The following is a 23,600-nucleotide window of genomic DNA, read 5'->3' as shown; positions in this document are numbered from 1 at the left end:
CTTGGGTAGCCTGTTACTTTGAAACAGCTGGAGAAATGCCAAAGATCTCAAGTGTCTTGAAGGCTGTCAAGCTTTTGCTTTTTATGTTTGTTGTTGCAGCAGCTGAGAACACAGCAAGTCCTGAAGCAAACTGGATTAGGTAAGAAAGAATTTTTAAATGTCATCTTCTATGGCACCCTGGAGAAAATACAAATGTATTGTGTTGTTCTGACTCCCTTCCCACAAAATAGACGAGTCCTTGTCTCATCCTCGTCTCATCCTCCTAACACGTCATAATTATCTTAGAGATGGTCAGCTAGTAGCTGTGAAATGTTGCTCTGCTTGCAGCTGTATTTCTTAATGGTTTTCTTTTTTTTTCTTTCTCAAGTAATGAAATTGGAGCCGTCAAGCTAGGCAAAATAGCTGACTTCCAATTTTGTCGTAACACCAAGAACATTGTGAAAGTTACTACGAACATGTGATTAAAAATAATGGTTACTGACTGTTGCTTCTCAGCCTGGCCTTCATACATTTGTAGCAACACAGCTGTATTTGGCTCAGGTTGCACTAGAAGTGTTCATTCCATTCAGGAACATTCCCTAAGGGTAGAACTGCCCTTGTGATTGTGGCTTTTTTAGCCACATCTCTTTCTACTGCTGTTCAGAAACTGCTTGCTAGAGAGAGGCTTTTGAACTGAGTGGTGCATGGTGTGATGAGATACAGATCTCTGTGACTGGTAAAATTCTTAGTTATATTTACTAGGGAACTCTTCAGCCTCATCTCTGAAGGAAAATAAAGTGCTTAGTTTCTACAGGCCTTACCTGTTAGCTTCCTTCAAAAGTTTGTTACAAATCGTACCTTAAAAGCTTCTAGTCTTGAGTTATGAGTCTGTAATGTTGATGTTTTTGATGATGGGCAGTGCCTACAGTACTTGAAGAGGAATAAGCTTTTTCAATCTTGATGCTATAAGAAGGAATGGGTTGTGAAGAGTCCAGCCTGTACTGCTTTCATTATAACTCCTGTCTGAAGAATTGACTCATGGTATACTTTTTCCTGCTTGGGTTCTTTGCCAAAAAAATAAAATGGTAGCTCTGTTTCTTATCAGGATTCATGGCCCTGTCAGTGTCAACCTATTGTGAAATGATACCCCAAGGATTCCATTATCAAAAATTTTAGAAAGAAAATTCAGTTCACTGAGAATATTAATGCTGTATGTAATAGTTTCCAACTAAGGATTTATATATCTGCTGCCTCTTTTTTTTAGAAAAAAAAAAGTTCATGTGTGGAGTTCTTAACGTATGTGTATAGTAACAAGAGTAGCTCTTTTTAAGTCAGTCTGATAATGGAGCTAATGGCAAGACAGTTGGCACTGTTGTGCTAAGGTGATCTTCACTCTTGCAAGACAAAATATACTTAGATTATCACATTTTTGCAGAGGTATGCAGTTATCCATGTGTATAAAAATTTGACTCCTATTAGCCAGCAGATGCCTGTGCCCTTGACAAAGCTGTCTTTGCAAGATAGATATATCTGTAGAATGTACAGTGATCTATACTGTATGCCACAGTTTCCTCTCCAAAACACTTCGTGACTTGCAAATTTATAAATGTTTTGGGGATCAGGTGGAGGATCTTGCAGTGCTGCAATGATATTTACTCTGGTAAGGCTGCCCTGAGGCCCAAGTGTATCAGATGGCTGTAGTACCAAGTAAATCCTCTACTCTGTCCTTGACACAGTTCCAGCTCTACCATGGATGCTGTACTGAACTTGTAGGTATGAAATTGCACCTTATCTTTGCTGCCTTCCCAGCCTCTTTCTTACATTTGGACCCAGGTATGCAAATCTCAGATAGAGCTTGTTAACCTCAGTCGTGAATCAACTTGTTCCAGGTGTGCTGTTTTCTATCTATGGATTTTGGGAAACAGAAGGTTTTTGCAGAAAATTCTTTAGGAGAACTCTGTCACTAATAAGCAGCATACTGTAAATGCTTTGGGTAAAGGCTTTATAATACCCTGTGGTGGGGGAGGTATCCTGCAAAGGGGGAGGGCACTTGTTTTACCGTGGGCTGCTTTAATCCAGCTGCAAGGCTGACACTAAATACAGATTCGAGATTTATATGGAAATGGTGTGTTGTACGCAAAAATAGACTGCGCTGTTATTTAGGTATAAGAAGGCAGAGGCATCTCTGTCTTTTTTTTAGTGAATAATGAAGGAATATTCAGGGAAATTTTTCTTCCTGGCATTGAAATCTGAAACAACAGAAAGTGCTGCTTAAAACTAAAATAGTGCTGTCTCTGTTCTTTTTAATTTCCTGGGTAGGCATGGAACTAGAAGACTGATGCTGATCCCAAGGGGGATCTTGTCTTTATGTTTGACTACTATTTGGAAAAAGAAAAATCCCATCCATTGTTTCATAAATATTTCCTGTGCAAGCAGAACTCTGCCAGGTGGAGACTTTCCTGATTCATGGTTCTCTGCTACTTCTACCCTCAGCTTAGGCATCGAGCAAATGTCAGGGAAAGAGAGAAATGGTTTATGATAGCTCAGCTATAAGAATAATTTGTTCTGCTATTTTGTGACCAATACTATTGCCAATTCTTGTCTTTTCCATGGTCTCCCTACTTCTACTCTTCTGTGTTACCCAGCCTAGCATGAGCTGAAGGGTAGAAGGGAAGCATAGTTAATTTGGGCCTGAAAGACAGGCAGGGCTAGAGGTTTCAGAAATACTTCTTTCTTCAGGATCTGTCCTTCCATCCTACCCGCCCTGTGTAAATGTATGCAAAATTATCTAATTGGCAGTAGATTTTAACACAAAGTAAGAATTACCATAAATGGAGAGAAGATGGAAATGGAGAAATGGCTTAATATGGTGCAACGATTTCCAGAGAGAGTTGCCCCTTAGCATTAAGAAGACCTGAGGGACAGTCCACTGAAGACTCCCAGGACTCTGGCTTGGTAGAAGGGGGTTTGCTTTCAAATGCTCAGCAGCTCAGCCTAGATTTTGCAGGATCTGTCATCTTATTGAGGCATTTATTTTAAAAACTCTTTTTCAATAGTTGTTTTCCAGTACAGTTGCCTTTTGATTTGGAAGAAAGATAAATTACTGGAATGTTCCCTGTGCCAGTTATTGCATGCTTTTTAACATATTAAATTTGAGAGGAGCCAGCAAAACCTGGAGGTATAGGGAGAGCAGAAGCTCTGCGGGTTCCTAATCTCAACATATGTCAGCTAGGTAGTCTGGATGCCACCTATGTAAGCAGTATCCAGATACTTCACCTCTTCCATGGGACAATCCTGTTGTGTTTGTAGCATGTCCAAACAACCTGTCACTGAACTATTCATTACATGGTTGCATTTGCTCTAAAGAATCAGTGTAAAACCTGTTCTGAAAGGACAAGAAAAAAAAATACTAAAAGCCCCATTTCTGATACTGAAAGTACGTAGTATTGATGTTGCTAGCAGTTTTCCTGGGTGTATGGGGAATAAACTTGGACAGAGTGCATTAAACAGGAGGAGTAATAGGAAGTGTAGAGTGGGATGGCAGTTTTCATGTCTCCTTGTAAGTTTTTTCACACTATATTTTAAACCTGCTGGAGGGCTGAATGATAGATGTGATTAATTCCACCTCACTTGTAAGAAGAGGGCATGTTTGGTGCACATCTTGTCTTCACTTGTTCTTTCATTGCTTCTGTCAATAATTACATGGATGATCTTTATACTTGGTGTGTAGCCTGTGAAGTGGATATAAAGACCTGTCAGACTACCTTTTCTAATGCATTTTCTTCTTAGGAAACAAACCTAACATAAATGTCACCTGCACTATGAGCAATTGTAGCAGATGGAACATTGAATTAATGGCTCTGAGAGGCAAGCCAGGAAAGATTATGAGATGATGTAAATATGGTAGATATGATACATGATTCAAAAAATTTCCTGTGATTAAAAATGAATTCAAGAAATAAGAGTATATCTTCAAGAAGTTAAAGAGTATTTAAAAATCCCCTGTCTTTTTTACTTCCGGAAAAGTATTAAAAAAACATTTGCAATTATGTTTTTAGCAAAAATCTTCTATTAATTTAATTAAAAGGACATTTTTCAGCTGTGGGCCTTAACATTCTTTTGTAACAAATATTCTGAATATGCTTAAATGTAGGGAATTTGCTTATAAAATATGCCTGGTATGTTGCCTCATGTTTTGTGGTAAGATCACTGTCTCAGTGAAAAACGATTATAAAACTAAACTGGTTACTGGATTGAAAATCATGTATTGTCATCAAACGCAGAGGAAGGACTGGTGTTAGTCAAAGAAAGTGACTTGAATTTAGCAACTGATAATAAATAAATAGGAAGGTGGTGTTAGCACAGCTCCCGTGCTGGGGTTTCTTTCATAGGTCCAGGGAATGGAAGCTATTTATATGCTGGCAGAAAGTTTGGAGGGTCTGCAGAAGTCAGCTAACAATAAACTAAAGAAGTATGCCAGTGACTCATGTAAGCAGGCTAGGTTGCTTTTCACTGTAGCGGTAGTTTGGCCTCTTTCCAGTTTCAAGAGCTAAGGCCTATCACGACTGACTGTAATACCGTATATATTGTAATACAGAGAAACTAGCTGGTTTAATAGCTAGACAAAAGGTGATGATTTATGATGGCATAAGGTTGCTCAGCTGAGAGCTTCACAGAGTTCAGCAGCACTGCTGAGAAAATGTGCTTGGTTTCACACTCCCTCATAGCAGTGAAATGGCTGCTGTGAAATGAACACCTTCTTTTGACCAATCTGTGAAAAGGCATTTACAACAGAAAATTCACCCACTGTCTGAGCTGGAAGGTGAGCGCTCTTTGTGACAGGCTGAAAGACTGGGGATGTAACATCTACAAGGAACAGCTGAGAATGTAACCTAGAGTACTTGTTAAATCAGGCAATGTCCTTTCACCTGTGAACAGTTGTGGTGAAGAGTCGATGCCCCACTCCCCCTTTCATAAATTAGAGTGATCTTTACACATGTAAAAGGCACATCTTTTGCAAACTGATTAGCTCTGTGCAAATCAAAATGGGAAAACCAGCATTTTAGCCTTCAGAGCTACAGTGTGGACAAGGAGGCTGTAATGCTGCTGCTTCTTCAAGGTATGCTTCTTGGTACAGCTATCTTAAGTTTTCCTCATATTTGCCTCCACATGCTGCAGTCATTCCTCGTGATTCCTGGTAAAGGTGTTCCTGAAGTGGGAAGTCATGGGGTGGCTCTAGCTCCCAAATACTAGTAGGTTCCCGTTTTCGGGGCGTTCTCTGGAGTTAGTTACTCTGAGTTTCTCTTTTGACTGGCAGTATCAGCTTACTTGACATCTGATTAACTTGTACGTACTGCTGATAACACAGGCATATGTAAACTCAGATATTGCACAAACTCAGGTATTTCAGCAGAGTTTCTGTTCAGCTCTTATTTGCATTTTACCATTAGTTAACTGGAAGAGAATAAAGGGAATATTAACCACTTGGGAAGGAAGGACTACAAACAGCTTTTTGGGGAGCAATGACAGAAGCTCTGATAACAAGCACATGAGGCAGTGATCTTAAATCTTAAACCAAAGTGAAATTGGAAACTGCCTGGGACCAAGAGCCAGCAATCAGCACTGTACAGTAAAGCAACACAAGGGCCACAAATGAGGTGTTTGAAAGTCAGGAAGCTGGCAGTAGAGTGGGACCTGCTGAAGCAGCTGGAGAGGGACACAGCAATCAGCACCACAGTGCTGCAAGGGCTCAATAAATGATTTATTTACTTGGTGGAGCTCTGAAGGAGGAGTTTGCCTTAATTACTGCAGTCCCTCAGAGGCACAGAGGGAAAGAATTCCCTGCACACAAGTGTATTTCTAGACCTGATCTGTAAAAAGTCATGCTATACTTTTCTTCTGAAACAGATCTATTGCTGTGGCCACACACCCCCTCTTCCTGCCAGTAGCCAGCTCTTACAGTAACATACCATTCCTGGGGCTTTCACCTTTCTCTGTATTTTCATCATCCAGTCGGTTACTGTCTCCATGTTCACAATCTTTTGTAAGAGGGACCCTGTTCATTGGTTTGTTGTTGTGTGTGTCCCCCATTACCCACATGGTCATGGTACTTTTGAAGTGCTTTGGAGAGCAAGTTTTGCCTTTTCCTTTAAGAACTCAGCTTTGTTGTCATGCTTTCCTGTCTGTTTGAATGTAGTCTGTTACAGATATATACTCTGCTTGTCTTAAACCAAATAATTAATAATCAGAAAATTAAAGGAAAAATGACATACAGTTATGCTTCTGTTTGTTTATGAATGAAAAGAGTGCTGCCACAAAGTTACACTGATACCTTCTTAAAAAGTAGTTGCAAGAATTGCTGCTCCTGGGACTATTTCTTATAAGGAATGTAATGAACATTCTTCTAGCACTATGAGAACTTTATTGTAGTCTGTTTTTAATAGTTGTAAGGTGACCTATGGGGTAACTTTCTGTCTTTATTTAATCTGACTTTTCTGAGTCTTAACAATAGTACATCTGGAGAGATGCAGAAAACATAGCAGTGTGAAGTTTTAATGATTAAAACTTCTGTAAACTTTGGATGGTGCAAATATATAAACCTTATTTGTCTACCTGAAATATGGAGTCATCTTTCTAAATAAATTTAAAATATCTCCTGTACTGTGTTCTACAGGAAAGAGAAATTATTAGGAGTGTTTCAGGAGGCATCTTACTCTAACATTCAGGCTTAAATGAAGGACCTTTGCTCGTTCTGTACTGGATAAAAGTGAAAAGGCTATATATCTCCTTACTAAACTAAAGTCTTGATGACAAACAGGTGTGAATATTTAATCAGCCAGAAGAATACTTCATTACCATTCAAACTTAGTCTTATGCTTTCGTGAACTCCAGAGACTTACAAATCAGAATGATTTTATAATCTGTGGCAAAGACTAATTTTGTTAAATGATATATACTAAATTGCCAGAATTTTGCAAAAGCTGTTATTAATAGAAGAAAGAAAATAAATTTGAAAATAGGTTTTAGGAGAGGGGATTTTTTAAAAAGCAGGTCCTGAATTAAGGTTCTAGTGTGGCATTTTGTGTAATGAAATATTGGTTGTCTTAGTAGTTACTCAGTTAAGAACAGTATGTCCTTATGGCCTCAACTGCTTGCATATTCTGCGTGAAGGAAGAAAAAGAAAAAAAGTTTGTTTACCTTAAAATATTTGCCTTACCAGTTCCACACCACACTCCTTTTGATTTCAATGAACATTATCTATGTAAACAGTATCTAGCATAAGATAAAGACATTAAACTTTAATCTAAGAGTCTATGAACCCTAACAGTTATCACCAGGCAATGATGTAGCACGTGTATCTTCATCTGTCTTCCTTTAAGCAGGTGAAAATAGTGACCATGAGAAAAACGTATCTGACTCATCTGGTAATAGGGCTTTTGGATCTCACTGGTTTTGCCTCTTGATATGCACTCAAGGATCTGTAGATCTGTAGGTCTTCCTACTCTTTAGTTTGAAAAACATGCAAGGTTTAGCATGTTCTGAGGGAGGGTAGCCTGTAAAAAGGCTTGGGTAAAGTGCTTGTAGGCCCTCTGCAGTTCTGTGAGGGCAGGCGAGATGAGAGCCACCGGTGCCAATGAGGCAGCAGCAGCAGTAGTGGCCTTTCTGAGCATGGGGTGTCCAGGCAGGACCCAAGCCAGGCAAGGGGGTCAGGCCCAGCGATGGCAGTCGGGGTCAGCTGACAGTCCAGTGACTGCCAGACAAGCCTGTGGCAACAAGGCAGACTCAAGGTCTGGCCAGTAGACCAAGTGTGCAGATTAGGGTTTGGGTCCAGGTGAATGGGGTACCTGCTTGGGCAGAGGCATGGCTGTAGGATAGCTCAAGCAGGGACCAAGGGTGATAACCTCAGGTTAAATGCAGCTCCCAAGAGAAGCAAATACCCTGACACTGCAAACTTCCGCAAAATTATGTAGTCCATTGTGCTGCATATGTCTCTTTGCATGTGCTGGACACCGTTTAGTGCTGGTTGTTGCCATGGATAAGCAGTTTTGCATGCTGATCTTGCTTGAGTCAGAGCTCACATGCTTGTCTGCTGCAGGTCTGTTTTCTCCTAATATGTGGGGTTCCTGAAAACCTTTGTGATGTCAGAGTACAGCCCACTCGAGTCATTCTGTCATGGGTGAACTTCGGCTGTCTTGTCAAGGATTAATTCTGGATTTTGTGGTAGTTTTCTTTTGAATGATCATAAGATGATATTTTATCAGAGACATTTAACTTGTAAACTTGCGTGATTGTCTCTTTTAATCTCTTGACAGCCACATTTTTAAAGTTTTTCTTAGTACACATAATGAAAACAAAACATCTGATGGATTTCTTTATTACATGGAGTACCATATTCCTTCTGGCTTTGTGACATAGTGCTGTACTTCTTTTCTACATCTGAATTAGCAAATACATCAACTGCTTCAGAATCTGACTGTCGTCTGAAAGTTTTTCTTCCTTTTTCACTGGCATCCAGTAGAGGAAGGCAGAGAATGATCTGTCATTTACAACTCCTAATTTTTCCTCCTCCTTTTTTGTTCAGGAGGCCAGTGAATCATTTCTGAAATCACTATAGATCTGAGGTCCTTGGAAGAGAGTTATTATTCAGAGAATAAGTCCAGCAGAATATGGCTTTCTCTAACCTGTCCCTGTCAGATGGGTTGGTTTGTTTTTTTTGCCCTAGAAGCTAAGATACATGAATTTGCAGTTTCAAAATCACCAGCCTTTGTACTTTGTGGCCTTTTTCTGGCTGACTTTTCTCAGTAGTGATGAGAGGAGGGCAGGGTTCATAGTCTGTAATGTTATTTCCTAGTGTTTGCAGTAGTACTTCTGCTTCCAGACTCATGAGAGTGATGTTTCACCTGTGTTCTGGACTGAACTAGACAAGGGGTTTGTAGTCTTACCATGGAAATGCTTTGTTACAGCATCCCTCAAAAATAGGATTGCATGCTAAAAGAGTATCAAACTCCAGAAACTTTCATTATTATTACATACAGCCTCTATTAAAAGACTCAGCTAAATGAGAGACATGCCTTGATCCCATTTATGCGTTGGCTTAAAGTATGGTTGTTAATGTACCACAGAACAAATATATAAAAATCTAAATGTTGACATAGATGGGCTTTGTCTCTGAGGTTTGACCATCTCCAGCTAACTTTATGCTTCACAGTGGACTGACAGTTTGTGAAAAGTTGAGCCAAATGTGTGTAATCAGTAAAGTGTGTTATGGGGCAGGTGAGGCTCTTCATGTAAAGCCTAAAGCCATCAGCCTCTCCAGAAGGTGGCAAGCAATATTTCTGTGGAGGAACAGATTACTCCCCTCTTAGATACATGACTAGTAGTTTGTGTTTCAGGGGAGCAGACAAAGGCAAATTGCCCCAGAGATGGGGATGGTTTATAAAGGAAAAATAATTGCCGAGGTAGGATTTCCTTATTTGAAGTTGATATGATCTGAAAAAGAGCTGTGAGTTTATTAGATAAGAAGACCCTTCAAAACTGTCTGAGTCTAGGACGGACGGATTGTTTCTTTTAATTTCTATTATCTTGTGACATTGTAAATCTTGGTAAACTGCATTGTTTATTATGGATGTAGCAAATAAATCCTTTCATTAGCTGTTTATGCTGACCTGGTTTAGATGAGGAATGATATCAATACGACCAGCTAACTTCAAGGAATTTGTGCACACAGGCTCTTGCAGTGACACTGAAGTACTCTCAGGCAGGCAGCAGCCTAAAACATTTCTTAGCAACTGTAAAGGATAGTGGAGTTGCACAGGCCAACACACAAGCCAGTGACTCAGTACCTAAGAAGAGGGTAGATTTCCGTTGCTGAAGAGGATACCTGTCTGGTGTGCTGGTGAGAAGCCCAAGGATTGCAAAGGAGTGTAAGATGTAAGAGGATGTTACCGCAAATGTTACAAATTGGAAAATCAGAGACAGAGAAAAGTGAGATACTGTTTCTAGGGTACACACAAAATCCTTCTGTCCAGGACCTCAGCCAATTCCTATACCATGCTTTCAAGATGGAGTTTCTTCCAGCTCCTGGTAGTTGCTTCCTGTATGGTGGTTACCTTCACTAATGTAAAGGTTGAGCAGACTATTAGTCTGTTAGGTAAGCATGCCTCTGAGATAACATCCCATTTTTAGAATTAGTTCAGTTTTCATTAGTGAATTAACTAGACATATAAATATTTATGACTATCTCAGATTTCTGATTACAACAGGAAATAAATAATTCATTATAGAAAATTACCTTTGTAGAATTGATACCACAAGGATATAAATCAGATACGACAATTTCCAAAAAAGTGGCCCAATATATTGAGGTTTGGAACACCCTCAAGTATGTTTTTGGTGCAACCATTGCAGTTCTAAACTGGGTAACAAAACTTCCGTTGTGTGCATAAGTAGTCACGTGAGAGTCTTTTTACAGAAATGTGCATATAATATAAATATATTGATGGCTGGGACAATTTAGGGAATCTACAACATATGATTTCTGTTTGATATTGCGAACTTTCTGTGTGTAAGTATCGGGCTGTTTACAAGCATCTTTTTGAATCATATTTGCCTTCTCTGTTGTACTTCTGCTTTGGTAGGTTAGTTGAAATAAATTTTGCACCTGCAGAAAGCTAAAAAGAATAAAATTTAAATCTTGATGAGTGAATGGCATAAAATAAAGGATTGAATACTCTGTGTGGCAAGCCAGTTACCAAGCTTTAAACTTAAACTGAGAGGCCGTTTTGGTCACATAGTGGGTCTGAAGAGGAATCAGGCTAACAAGGAAGGCTAGAAGATTGAAGGAAAGGGATCCTTATCAGCCCTTTTAAAGGAAAATGGGCCTCTCTTCTCACAATACAGGTGCTTGCTGCAGAAATCAGGAGGAATCGCTTAGAAAAGAGCAATTGCATTTCTGAGTTCAGAGCAGAACTCAGAGATTGAGGAAGGACTCTTGGTTATAGGGAGTTAGCTGAAAGAGTCTGAGATGTCATGAAGCTAATGCAGTGAAGTTTTAAAACAAGGTATTTAGTTTTTTGACTGTTTATATATGTTCGTTGCAATAGTTGAAGGGGCTTTCAGAAACCCTGTTAAGTTTGTGCATATATCTGTTTCACCTCTCACACTATACCCTTGTTGTGGAGCTCTGAGACAGGGTTTCATGGCACTGGAGAATGAGCCGTCAGTATACCTCTGGCTGACTGAGCTGGTCCACACGAATGTGTCTGACAAGAGAAGCCAAAATGCATGTGCTCTGAGCCTCAAGGGACACATAAATATAGCAGTCTGCAGGGTTGCCTCTGCACGGTTACCTGGGGACAGCTGATGAGACTTCTGTGAGGGTTATGGCAACAGAATATTGCTGTAATGTTTAGAGAGATGTAGCTTGGGATGCCTTTGTAGGAGATAGCTTTCAATACAAGGTATTACTATTGAAAGGTACTCCATCCAATTTGTAAAGAAGCATGTATAAAATATGATTTCTGCAGTACAGGAAGAGAGTTACAGTAAAGAGTATCTCTTGAGTTCTCCTAACACCTAGGATTGTATTTGAAATGTAAACTGTCTTTATAATGCTATGTAGTAAAAGGAGCATCCTAAAATAAGATAGTAAAATCCTTACACCACATCACTCATACCCTGTAAAGATACCTTTCTTGAGTGGATAATATCAGATGCTATTTTGCCCATCATGCTTTTATTCTAATTAAAGCTTACTTTTTTAGTAGATGCTCTCTTCTTAAACAGAGGTAGGAACTTGGGGGTTATTTGCAGAGGGTATCCTCACTGAGGAAAAGTGACCCGTTGCTATATGACATGATAGAACAAAGGCTGTAGATTAAAGCATTGTTAAAAATTCAGTGCCAACATAGCGCTGTAGATCCTGCTTCATACTGTGTGTGCAATCTAGTTTACTTCCTTTTATGGTGAAAGCCTTAACTGCTTTTTCAGTCCAGTGCTGCTTGTGGTGACATACAAGTATGTTATCTATTCACTCTTTCTTTGATTTGTTGAATGGTATCACAAAATGTTTTCCTCTTTCCGAGTTCTGAAGACCCATAGTATTGAACACAGAGCTGTTCCATAAACTGAACAATATGTGAAAGAAAACTGAAAAGCTGCTGATGAACTGCTAAAGGCTGGTTATTCCAGGTCGTAGTTGCTGTACCCAGTGCATGGTTACAGTATCCTTACCTGTCATGTTTTCTCTTCCTAAATTAAGTTCAGGCATTCCCTTTAACTTTCTTCAGGAGCATCTGCAGCAGCGGAAGAGTTAATCTGGGAAAACAGACCGGTTTGTTACTTTGTTCTGTGTTTAAATTCTATTCTGAAAGTTCATGGGTGACTTTTGTTGTTGTTGTTACTAAATTGTTCTCTCTTCCAGATCACTGCTTTTGGAGGTGTTAATCTCCCTCAAATCCCCTGAATCAGTAGGAATTGAAATTGATTAGTGCTTCTCAGTGTGAAATACCTGGCAGGAGCAAACTCTGAGAATTTTTGCTTGTGTCCGTATTGGCATCTGCTGTTTCTCCTGGGGTGAGAAATCTCCTTCAGTGGGATAGCTCAGTACTTTGGTAATGTGTTTTTTGTATTAGTGGACATTAGACCTATATGTAAATTGCGCAGACTTTCATGCATCTTCCCTAGTGCAATAAAGACAAAACAGATCTTTCTTATTGATGACCATATATCAGAATGTATAATAAAGTGTATCAAGGTCTAAATTATTCTTTGAAGTTACGGAGCCAGACTTTTTACTGAATGATATCTGAGAGAATCAGAGTACTGCAGCAATGTTGTTTGCTATGCAAGTCACAATATAAAAACGCACGAGTCATGAAGATAAGAAAAGATCCATAAGTTATTATATTACACTGTGGAAAGCTATTTTCACTTTTTTTTCCTGAAACTAGCTTCCCATCAGAGTTTGCTAACACATTAATCTTTCTGCTTGCCTTAAATATTAACAAATTGTAAGGTCTTCTTTAGGTTCAGATCAGCAAAAACCAAAGTTGTTTTTGTTCTTCTTTGTAGATTAAGGCATTATTAAATAATGTATACAGGTATAACAGCTCTGAGCAGCTTCCGTGTGTATCACTATCTGCCCTTTTCTTTTACCTCTCTGTACCCCTAAATCCTTAACTGATTTTTCAAGTTCAGTAATTAACTGTGAGTAGCAGTGGACATTGGCATTGTCCTGCCACTCTTTGTCAGTCTTTTTGGCTGGGAAGCTGTCAAGCCAATTCCTTGTGGATTTGACTTCGTCTTTGTTACTGAACTCAACTTAGATGGTTATAGACCCAGATAGCATAACCCGAATAATACATTTATAATTTATTAAACTTAATTCTTTAAAGGTTCTTTTGATAACTGCTCCATGAAGATAGCTGCTGAAGGAAGTTTAAATTTAATGGATTCTGTCTCATATGCCTATTATTATTTTTGAAGCCTGTTAGAGAAGAGAAATTATGCAAATTGGTGTCACGCTAGGCTACTGCACACATGCTGGTAATGCATAACAACTAGCTCACTGATGAAAATACTTAATCTTAAGCAAGACTCATTGTCAGCACTAAGTTCTTCGTATCATGGTTAACCGTTTATTATTATTTTTCTTACAGATAAAAGGAGAGTCTGTTCTTATTAGAAATCCTCATTAGAATAAAACTGCTGTAAAAGTAATACTGGAGAACTATAGTGATGAATTATGATTGATTACATTATACAATTAAGGTATATTGTGAAACAATAGGAAGATCCCTTCAAAAAATTAAGTAGTTGTTGCCTCTCTGTGAATGGCTAAATGGCTTTAATTCTTCAGCTCCTGCACGTAAAAGACTTGGTGAATAGATCACACTCAGGATCAATTAGTTTCACAACAATCTTTACCATTAACAAAGCAAAGCTGCTAGGATTGAACCAGTTTATCTGTACTCTTCATGACAGCATTTTAAGCTTACATGTACTGCATTGTCTGTCTAGTACTGGGCATAGGAACCAGTACGCAGAACACACAGTTCTGTGCAGCACTGGCCGATATAAGCGCTCCCTGTGAGGAAGCTATCTTAGCCCTGAAGAATTTCAATACCCTTAGCAGGGCAAAAATGCAATAAAAGGTAGGCTGGTTTCAGAAAATAGGTCACTAATGTAAGTTTGCAGTTTTCTTCTTCCCAGTTTTATCCTGCATCTGTCTTAGATTTCTTTTTCCTCATCTGTACACAAAGCATGTCAAGCTTTTCTGATTAGACTGCAATGAAGAACGTGGTTTTGGTCTAAGGGTCATCATTCCATTATAGCCATTCATCCTTCCATTTTAACACCAACACATACATTTTGTTTGCCCTGTTCAATTGCTGCCAAAGGAGGCAGAGAAAACCTTCTCAGGTATTGATTTTTCACACATGGGGACTGTAGCTTGTAGTCACTTTATTTGCCACCTGCAGTTTATAACTGAATGGGCTCATGGCATTATAAACTTCATCTTAGCCCTGAGATCCCAGCCTGAGGTGAAATTGATGTGTTAGCTGTTAGTCATTTGTAACTACTTTAATGTATTTTGCTAGTTGGAATTCTCTTTATATGGCTAATATAAATAGCAATTTTGCAATAGAAATGCCACTGATCAGAACTTTCTGTTTGAGTTATTGATCTTGACTGGGTTTCATATATTTGGATCTAGCCTTGGATAATAATTTCCGCTTAGTATTTTTTTGGTATCTCTGTTTTTCATTGTTACATTTATAATGTAATAATTATGAACTATATCATGGTAATTGACTAGATACATAATTTTATTCAATATTTGACCCTCGGAATTGTAGATATGAAACTGATCAACTAGCAGTCAAAGAAATGAAATGTATTATAGTTCCTCATGAATGATCAGGGGCTTTATTTCTAGTGGTACTCAAAATTTCACTAGAACTCTTTGTTGCTTTCTATGTTAGTAGCAAGATATCCTTTACCTCACAGGGTAAAACAACTTTGCAAAAACACTTGCTTTACTGTGCACAGGATGTGATTTTTTGCAATAACTTGAAGCTCAGCAAAGCATTTGGTTTTCATAATTTAATACAATTTTTTTCTGTTCATCCCAGCTTCCATTATAGGGTTTTTTAAAATACACAGTACCTCCCAGAAACCTTGGAAGTGTCATTTTTCCCTTAATAATACATTTTGCTAATTTTGTGTTGTTCCACCATCATGCTAAGAATTCCAGCTTAGCTACAGCAGATGTTGTCTTTTGGGTGTATCAGAGGAAAGAATGAATGATAATTATTATGATGGTATGAAATTTATAAGGTGAAAACTTATCAAATTAGTTTCACTGCTTATGAAACAAGTTGCTTTGTGGCTTGCTTAGTTTTGTGAATTGCTCTTTACAAATCTTTTTACTCTAGCTACAGTTCAGCTTTTGGGCACGTAAAATTAAGAGAAGTTCAGCTATGGCAGACCAGAATAAATCATGTTGTATCTATGAAATCCTCTGAAAATGAGTAGAATTTAATGGTTCTGACAGAAACAAATTTTATTACTAATATAACATCATTGACATCAATGAAGATTAATTAGAAGAATCAAAGCACTAAGAAACTTCCTGGAGTACTAGCGATCATTTTTATTAAAAAAGATGAAGCGGTTTGAGTTCTCCCTCATCTTCAAGACCTTCCTGCTCTAGAAACCTCCAGTCGCTGCTTGTTCTGTTCTTGATTATGCAGTAGATTTGAGGCAGTGTTTAATTTAACTTAAAAGTTCATGGGTCCATTCTGTGCATGCTAAGCAGATCTCTTTAATATTACACCGTCCCATTCAACTAGAAAATGGCTTGAGGTGAAGCAAACTGGTATGACTGTTGTAGACAACAGATGACACAAAGCCAGTGGTAAGAGAGAAGCAACTTCAGAATGAGTTCTGGGAAGCAGGAAAAAACTTAGATGCAGTTCTGAAGGGCCCAAGATGCCAGTAGTGCTACCAGAACCCCATGGAAGATGGAATATTATCAAGAGTGTTGTGGCACTTGCTTGGGAGTCACAGGATGAGGTGCTAAATAGTTCTGGAGTAAAATAACTTCTTTCAGCAGTGCCTCCTGATCTGACACAGGCCTTCAGGAAAGACTGAAAATGCATGCCCCATAAAAAGCAGTGTTAGATTTGTAGGGGAGCTGGTCAGAGGCCAAGCTGTACTTTACCTTTGCCTACATGCATTCTAGATCTGTTTGTTTACAAAACTGGCTGATTGTGAGGATGTATCTGCCCACCCAGACTACTCTTCTGTTTGATTTATATGAACAACATAGAAATGAGCAATCATTACATTAACAAAGGTTAATGCTTTACTCATAAATATACGAGTAAAAGAAGAGTTTACTTAAAAAAAAATTGTTATACAACAGATTATGATGCAATAAATCTAAATGAAAACATGCAACTGGATTGTTTGGACAGGGCACATACATCTTTCCTACCATGCATACTCCAGGATATTAATGGAGAGTTTTCTGGTTTAGACTCAAACATTTGATCCAAGAATTTGAGTTAATGTTACAATCTTACAGCTGCTTGTGGTTTAGGAGTGGTGGTGTGAGATTTTCACTGTTTGATTAAAGTGTTCAAAAATCAAGTTGTTTTTTCTCTTTATTTCTAGAGAAGGAGGTGACATCTAGATTTCTGTGCCATGATGTCAGTAGCTGTTTTGTGGTCAGTTTATTATGGTTGATCCTAGGAATTGAGTTGTGTTTTATGCTGTGATGAGTTGGAAGTGTAGACAAGGGAGCAAGCATTCACAACGCTTTTCTCAGACCTAGTGTCCAAACACAATCTGTTGCCACTGGTTGTCAATCTGTTCTGGCCCTGTGGCTCATATTACAAGTCTAAAAGCTTGAATTATCTAGTCCATCCATATAGATGAAGAAGAAGGAAAGAAAGCAACAAAGATATTCCCAAATTTAAAGGACTTCATGTAGAGAAAGGGAGTGTATGTAAGCACAATCTGTAAAAAGTTAAAGAAGTTTTAAGTTGGGAGAACATTTTTCCCAGTTACATCCTCTCCATCTTCATTTTGAATGAACACCCACTAAGTCAGTTTCATGGTTTGTATATTCAAGAGACTTGTTCTGTGAGTTGAATTTAGCAGGAGTGTTTTCAAGGATCTACCTTTCATCTATGAACAGCAGCAGTTCTATTCTGGATTGTCCTATTTTTCCCTTACGCTGGCATAGTGAAAAGATGTGATCAGTTGAAGTATGGTTCTTTTTGTTTGTAAGTTGTATAGCATCAATAACAGCTTTTGAACATACTTTTATCCTTCTCCTTCATCTCCTTCTATCACTGACCTTTATCCTGGGAAGAACTATGCACATCACATTCTGCAGTCTCTCTGAGACCAATTGAGAACGTTTACAGGATAGTATGTTGATGGATTCTTTTGTATGCTTCATTTCAAGATATTGACATCCTCTTTGTTTTAACCTAGCCAGTGAGAAACAGCAGGAGGAGACTAGCAGAGGAGGCTGTTCTGACGATTGATTTTCTTGTGCCTTGTGGTGGTTCATTAACTCCTCTAACAATTGCTTCTTAGGTAGCTGTCTGGGTGTGACCATTACTAGCCAGCAGAATAGGGGCTGTCATGGCCGGGTGAAGCCATAGCTGATAATGTCAATTTTACCTGCTGAATTCTTCTATCTATGAGTTATTCATTTAGTGTGGAAGCAATATTGAGCTCCCTACAAATAGTGAAATATCTTAATTTTTAATACGACATTCTTACTCTTACACAGTATGTGTAGATGCCGGAAGAGTACAAGCCAGCTGTTTCACAAGAGAGACAAGAGGGGTTAGGCAAATAGAACATTGCAAAAATTAGCCCTGTGCATGAATTGTTCATTTGGAAACTGTATGTTCAGTTTTGTTTCACTAGTATTGACTGGAATCCCTAATGGCTATATTAGAATTCAAAACTGTCTAGTACTGTAAACCATGAGTGTTAGAAAGCAGCAGGCTGGAGTGAGGCTCTCACTAATTTCAAAACCTCTATGGATGTCTCAGTTTACTGCGAGCTAGAAAAGGGTGTGTGTTGGAAGGCAACAGGCAGATTGCTGTTGAGTAGAAGTTGAGTGAGGCCGTACTGAAAATAAAACAGTAATTATATAGCTATTTCTGGCACTGTTTTTCTTGCTTATGAGTCCCTTTTGTCCCTATAATTTCTGAGAAAGATAGTGGTGATAATAAATTTGTGAGAAAAAGTTGCTGATTTTATTCCAGAAGTAATCGTATCATTAAAAAATATGCATGTAGTTATTCTATACAGGGTTTGGGCTATTTGTTTTGTTTTCACAACACAGGTGAAGATCACAGTAGAACTTCTAGGACACAATGTAATTTTCCAGATGGCTATTTTGAGGCTGTTTAGAGCCCTGGAATACAATTGGAAGGCTGTAGTTCACAGACTGAAAAATTATTTGTGCACTGTCCATAACCTGTATTTCTTTTACGTTATCTTTTATATCAAAAAATACATGTAGATTATTTTTCTTAGGGACACTGTTAAGGAAGGGATAATACTGTGCAATCATAGATTCCAATGTTAATCTTACAGAGAAATATTTTCTTTAAATATAGATAAATGCTATTTGCACATTTGCCTGACTGCCATCTAAGTTAGTCTGTCATGCCTGGTCTGACTTAATTTGTTCTGTTAAAGTTATCAAAATAGAAAAATCCAGATGTTATGAGAAAACCAATGAAATGTGCTTTATTGATAGAGAATATATTTTTTAATGGATAAATGAGAGAAACCCTGCCAATGGCTGTTTGTTAATAATTTTTTTGTCTTACCCTATTTTTTGTCTTGGTTGATCAACTTTTGCAAGATTTATTTTTAGTATATTATCTCTGCTTTAAAAAAAATAATCGTGCTGTTTGTCCCTATTTCAGCTTGAGAGCAGTTTGACTAGACTCCATCAAGTTGTCCTTACTTTTGCTTTGCATTCTGTCTCTTCCCAAGTATCCAAAACAGGGTTTGGTAGAGCACTATGGGCTTGTTGATAGCATGTAGTCATTCCTCAGATAGCATAAGTGTGTGCAGTTGCAAATAGCTTTGTGTAAGATGTTCCCCATCCAGTAGAGTTAATTGCCAAAGTGTAATTTTTCAGCATCTGGTGTGGGCTATTTTGCTTGCCTGCATGGAATAGATTTAACCATGAGAAGTTTTCTCCAGCTGGTGGCAGAAATAATGAAATACTTGTAATCAGTAGGTCTTTAATAGGTTGAGGCTCCCTCTTGGGAGGTCATTGCTAAGTTTTTCACAGCTAGAAGCTACTCTCTGTACATAATTTCAAAACCCGGAGAGGTGTGAGGCCTGACGTGGGGGAAGTGAAAGGAGAAATGTCTTCCTAAAGAAATTTCAGCTTCAGCATTTTAGTGTTAAAGTCTTCTGAATATGGGGGTGTTGGAAAAGTGGTTGCATTCATACAGAACTTTCCGCTGTAGAAATAAAAGGAAATGACAGCCCTTGTTAAAACAAGGCCATTTTGTTTTCTGAAGCTCAGCAAATCAGGGAAAAAGAAAGGCACAAATTCAGTTTAAAACTTCAGTTTTTTCCTTTTGAAGTTTACATTTTGTGTTTTAAAAAAATAATCCGGATTTTACAATATTGAAGATAACAGCAGGTACTGCTCTGCTTTTTTGTACTGTAAAACATTCACATCTATCATAGGAGAATGTCATAAGGGTTACTTTGTTTTGTGCAATGGGCACTTTCACTGATGACAGATATAAAGCCTCATTTAGATATGTATTGCTTGAGTTCAAGAAGAGGGTGTTTTAGTTTAATTAGAAGAGGTTTATGGTACATATTTGGCAAATCTGATTCCATGTGATGCATAAACATGCTACCTGCAAAGGCTGTCTTGTTATCACAATGCATAGAAATGCTCACTCACTAAAATTTTTCTTCAGTCCTCCACCAGGACTCCATCTGTAACAATTTTGTGTTAGATTTTATTTTGTCAACATTGTCTTCTGGTATAAAGAAATATTAATCTATTTTGAAAATTTGGAGTTACCATTTTAAGAGTTACTTCTTAATCAGGAAAAAAAGCAGGCAGTGACGCTAGATTGTTGTGTTTTAAGAAAAAAACTATTTTTCTGCAACAGCTGCTTGAAGGGAGGTGTCGTACTAAATATTACATTGGTACAAAGAATACCATGGATCATTTTCTGGACAATCTGTGTGATAGCGTAATTGTTATAGTGATAGTAAAGTAAATACTAGGGATTTTGGGGGTATTTTTTTCTCCTTTTTATTACAAGGTTGCATCAAATCTGTTTGCAGTCTATTCTTCTGGTTTTTGCACATGAATGTCTGTAGCATTTCTCCTAAGCATTAAAATCACACCTGTTCAATATGTTGAGGTTTTTTAACCTGAGGTGCAACTGTTCCAATTTCTGTTTGTATTTGCCAACTCCCCCACCCTGGAGGCAAACCTTGCTCTTAAGGTTGCCTTATCAGGAGCTACATGTCTGTGGGTGCTGTCTTCAATGCATGTAGTACAGTCTGTTTGCTGATTTCAAAGAAGCCTTTCGCCTGACCTGCTTCTCTGTTGCGGTGCTAACTGCGTATGTTCAGAATACTGTTCTTTATTTGCAGCGTGTTGTATTGGATCTGAGTAGTGAGAAACTGTCCTAATAACTTACATTATTGACCCATAACAAATAAATGTCATTTTTTTTCCTTCTTCCCTTCTTTTTCCTTCTTTTCTTTGCCTTTTGTGGGTCAAGGGACCAAAGCAATTTGATATGCTATTTGGCACCATCTTTGGTGCAAATGCAGTTTTAACCAAGGAGGGATAATAGAGGTTTTCTCTGAATGCCTATCATTTAAAAAGAGATGATACTTCTAACTTGACTTTGCTAACAGCATGTTTTGTGCCTGCTGTATGGTAAATTGCTTTTAACAGCATGTAAACATTTTGTCTTAGGATCTAAAGGAATTTAAAAATTTCTTCTGGAAAGGAACAAAGCGTGCAAATGAGTTTATACACATGCTTCCATTTTGAATATTGCTATACAGACCTGCACTGCATGTGGATTTGCACACAGGTCATTTTTTTCTCTATCATGAGCAGAAAGCACAATTATTTCTTTAATTAGATAGATGTTGCTTAATTCCTTATTTATCAGTTTCCCCAGCCAGGCTTACATTTTTAGCTAAATTTCTCATGCCAGATGGTTGCCATTGATGCTGGAAAGTGACAAGGTAAATAAGACAGCAGGTTTTTAAAATTATTTCAAGCAGGTTTGCAGATAATCAGACATGCCTAGAAAGAAATGGCTCAAACCTTAAAATTCAAGCATATGTTTGAGGTGCTAGTTCATCACTGATTTTTGGAGATGGATCGTGTTGTCCTCAATTGCTTTTGTCAAGATCATTTTCTTACTTATCTGCTTCATTTTGTTCATGGATCTCAGACTTTACATATCCTAGTTAAGCATACAGGTAGCTGAAGTTGTCTACCTACTGACAGCCATCAAACAGGCAAATAGTATTATTTCTTAGAGAAACCATAAACCAGTCAGCTTCCCTAACAATGAGTTATATGAGAAGGTTAAGTTAATCTCATCTTAAACTTCATCTTTCCTTTCTCTAATACCAGTTCAGGGGCAAGATCTAGGTTCTTACTGCTTGGGAAGAAATGCTAAAATGGTATTGTCATTTTCCTCATCACCAGAACTTGTGATCTATGTAATTCCAAGGAAGGAGCCCTTTTCATAGGCTGCAGTGATCCAAATGTCATGCAGGAGTGTTTGGGGAAATGACTCCCCTGGCCAGATCTCCTGAAAGTGGAGGCGCAGTCAACCAGTGTAGCTAATCATAACACTCAGTGAAATTCAGAAACAGAGACAAGTGCAATTGTTGAGAAACACCTTCAGTGATGAACGTCACCCCAGCGGCATACTGTTGCCTATTACCAAGTTGATTTGTATTTTATGATACCAGCCAGCCCAGTCTTAACTTTTATTAAACTATTTATACATAGACGTGTTGCAGGTATATCGGATATGATGAGGTGTTGTACCTACTGAATGCCCGTCTGGCAGTTTTCCAGGCAGCATTAGACAAAAGTATGTCAAAAGCACAACATAGCTTTTAAATGCATGAGAAATAGGGCCTCATTTAATGAATAAAATGTCCATTAAAAGAGTGTGCAGTAGATGGAAGGATCAGATTTTGTCAGAACTTGTTAAAATGCGTTCAGAATGATGCAGTATATGGAGCAATGTTTCAAGCAAATAATATACACTGCAAAGTAAGGAAAGAAAAGTGGTGCTCAGAGTTTTATTCTCATTCCTTCACTTAGTGATCTTTCTGTCTGGTTTTCATTTGTGATTCTATCTGTACTTCTCAAATTATGACAATTTCTTTATCATAAGATGCCTTCTTTAGTACAGAGTTACTTAGATCTTCACACTGTATGTGTGTCTTCTTTGTTTTCCAGGAAGCCATTGTATGGATTGTTTCAATATAACTCCAGAATGATTGGGCTAGAATCATTAGCTGATCCCTCCGATACCTGGGAAATTATAGAGACTATCGGGAAAGGCACTTACGGTAAAGTCTATAAGGTTGCCAATAAGAAAGATGGGAGTCTGGCAGCAGTAAAGATTCTGGATCCTATCAGTGTAAGTAAAAAATACTAAACTGTAACTTCATTATTAATCTAGAAGAATTCTCAAACAGAGTTGAAATGTAAATCAAATATGTAAGAAACTGAAAGCATCCTGAAGGGAACAATTTTGCAGAATGCATTGACATAAGGCATTTGGTACCAGCAGCTGAAAGCTGCAACTTTAAATTTCATAATCTTGTATATTATTTGAAGACAGTATTTACCTAGTTTCTTTTTCAGTTCTGTGTAACTCTTCTGGAACAAATTTATATATTTGTGCTTGGAGCATGCAAATTATAAGGCGGCACAGAGGCATTCTTCTTAGGGGTCTGCTATAGCAGGGAAAATACAAGATGGCCTTAATCTTAATGTTCTTAATTTATTCTGTGTACTCTCTTAAAATAATTACTTTTCCCATCACAGAAGTACTGTGAACTTTAGCGTATTTTATAGTTATCTAAGTGGATAATACTGTGAGGCAATAGTTAAGATAAGAACAGACGAGCATACCCCGAATTCTCAGAGGTAGTTCTTTGCCAGCTCCAGTTTTAATGGGTATTAAATGCCTAGCTTCCCTTGAGCTCTCAATAGCAGGTTTAATTGGCAGCTGCTCAGAGTGGATCAAGCTGGAGTTTGATCATGACAGTTGGGCTAAAATATTTACTTCAAAAAGTTACGTTTCTGTCATCCACCACTATTGAAATTTGTCTTGATGTTCTCTTGTATAAATCTGAAGAAGGTAATAAATAAGATCATATACTTTTTAGGAAAATGCAAAAAAAAGGAAAATGTATAGTAAGAGCTTAGATTTTGTAATAGTCACAATCTGTGCAGAAACAAGGAAAGATTCAGTGCTTATATACTGTGCTAAGTTGTGACCTGTGTTGATATTAAACAGTATTCTGTAATTGTCACAGAA

The 23,600-nt window shown here is 38.0% G+C and overlaps 1 protein-coding gene across 11 annotated transcripts in view; it reads left to right on the top strand.

Moving 5' to 3' along the window:
* MYO3B (myosin IIIB) overlaps positions 1-23,600 on the top strand; it is a 207,619-nt gene that overhangs the window by 4,859 nt on the left and 179,160 nt on the right. For 9 of the 11 annotated variants that reach the window (XR_003554319.2, XR_008748564.1, XR_008748563.1 and 6 more), the window contains 2 exons: positions 100-139; positions 22,511-22,694. Coding sequence is in view for 7 of the 11 variants with exons in the window: in XM_027786367.2 (XP_027642168.2) it covers positions 100-139; positions 22,511-22,694 (224 nt within the window). In the remaining 4 variants the exon portion in view is untranslated. The remainder of the gene's footprint in view (positions 1-99; positions 140-22,510; positions 22,695-23,600) is intronic. The other 2 variants (XM_027786370.2, XM_027786369.2) reach the window with 1 other exon arrangement.

The sequence above is a fragment of the Falco peregrinus genome, chromosome 8, assembly GCF_023634155.1.
Source record: "Falco peregrinus isolate bFalPer1 chromosome 8, bFalPer1.pri, whole genome shotgun sequence".
NCBI lineage: Eukaryota > Metazoa > Chordata > Aves > Falconiformes > Falconidae > Falco > Falco peregrinus.
This window is presented reverse-complemented; position numbering and strand designations above follow the sequence as displayed.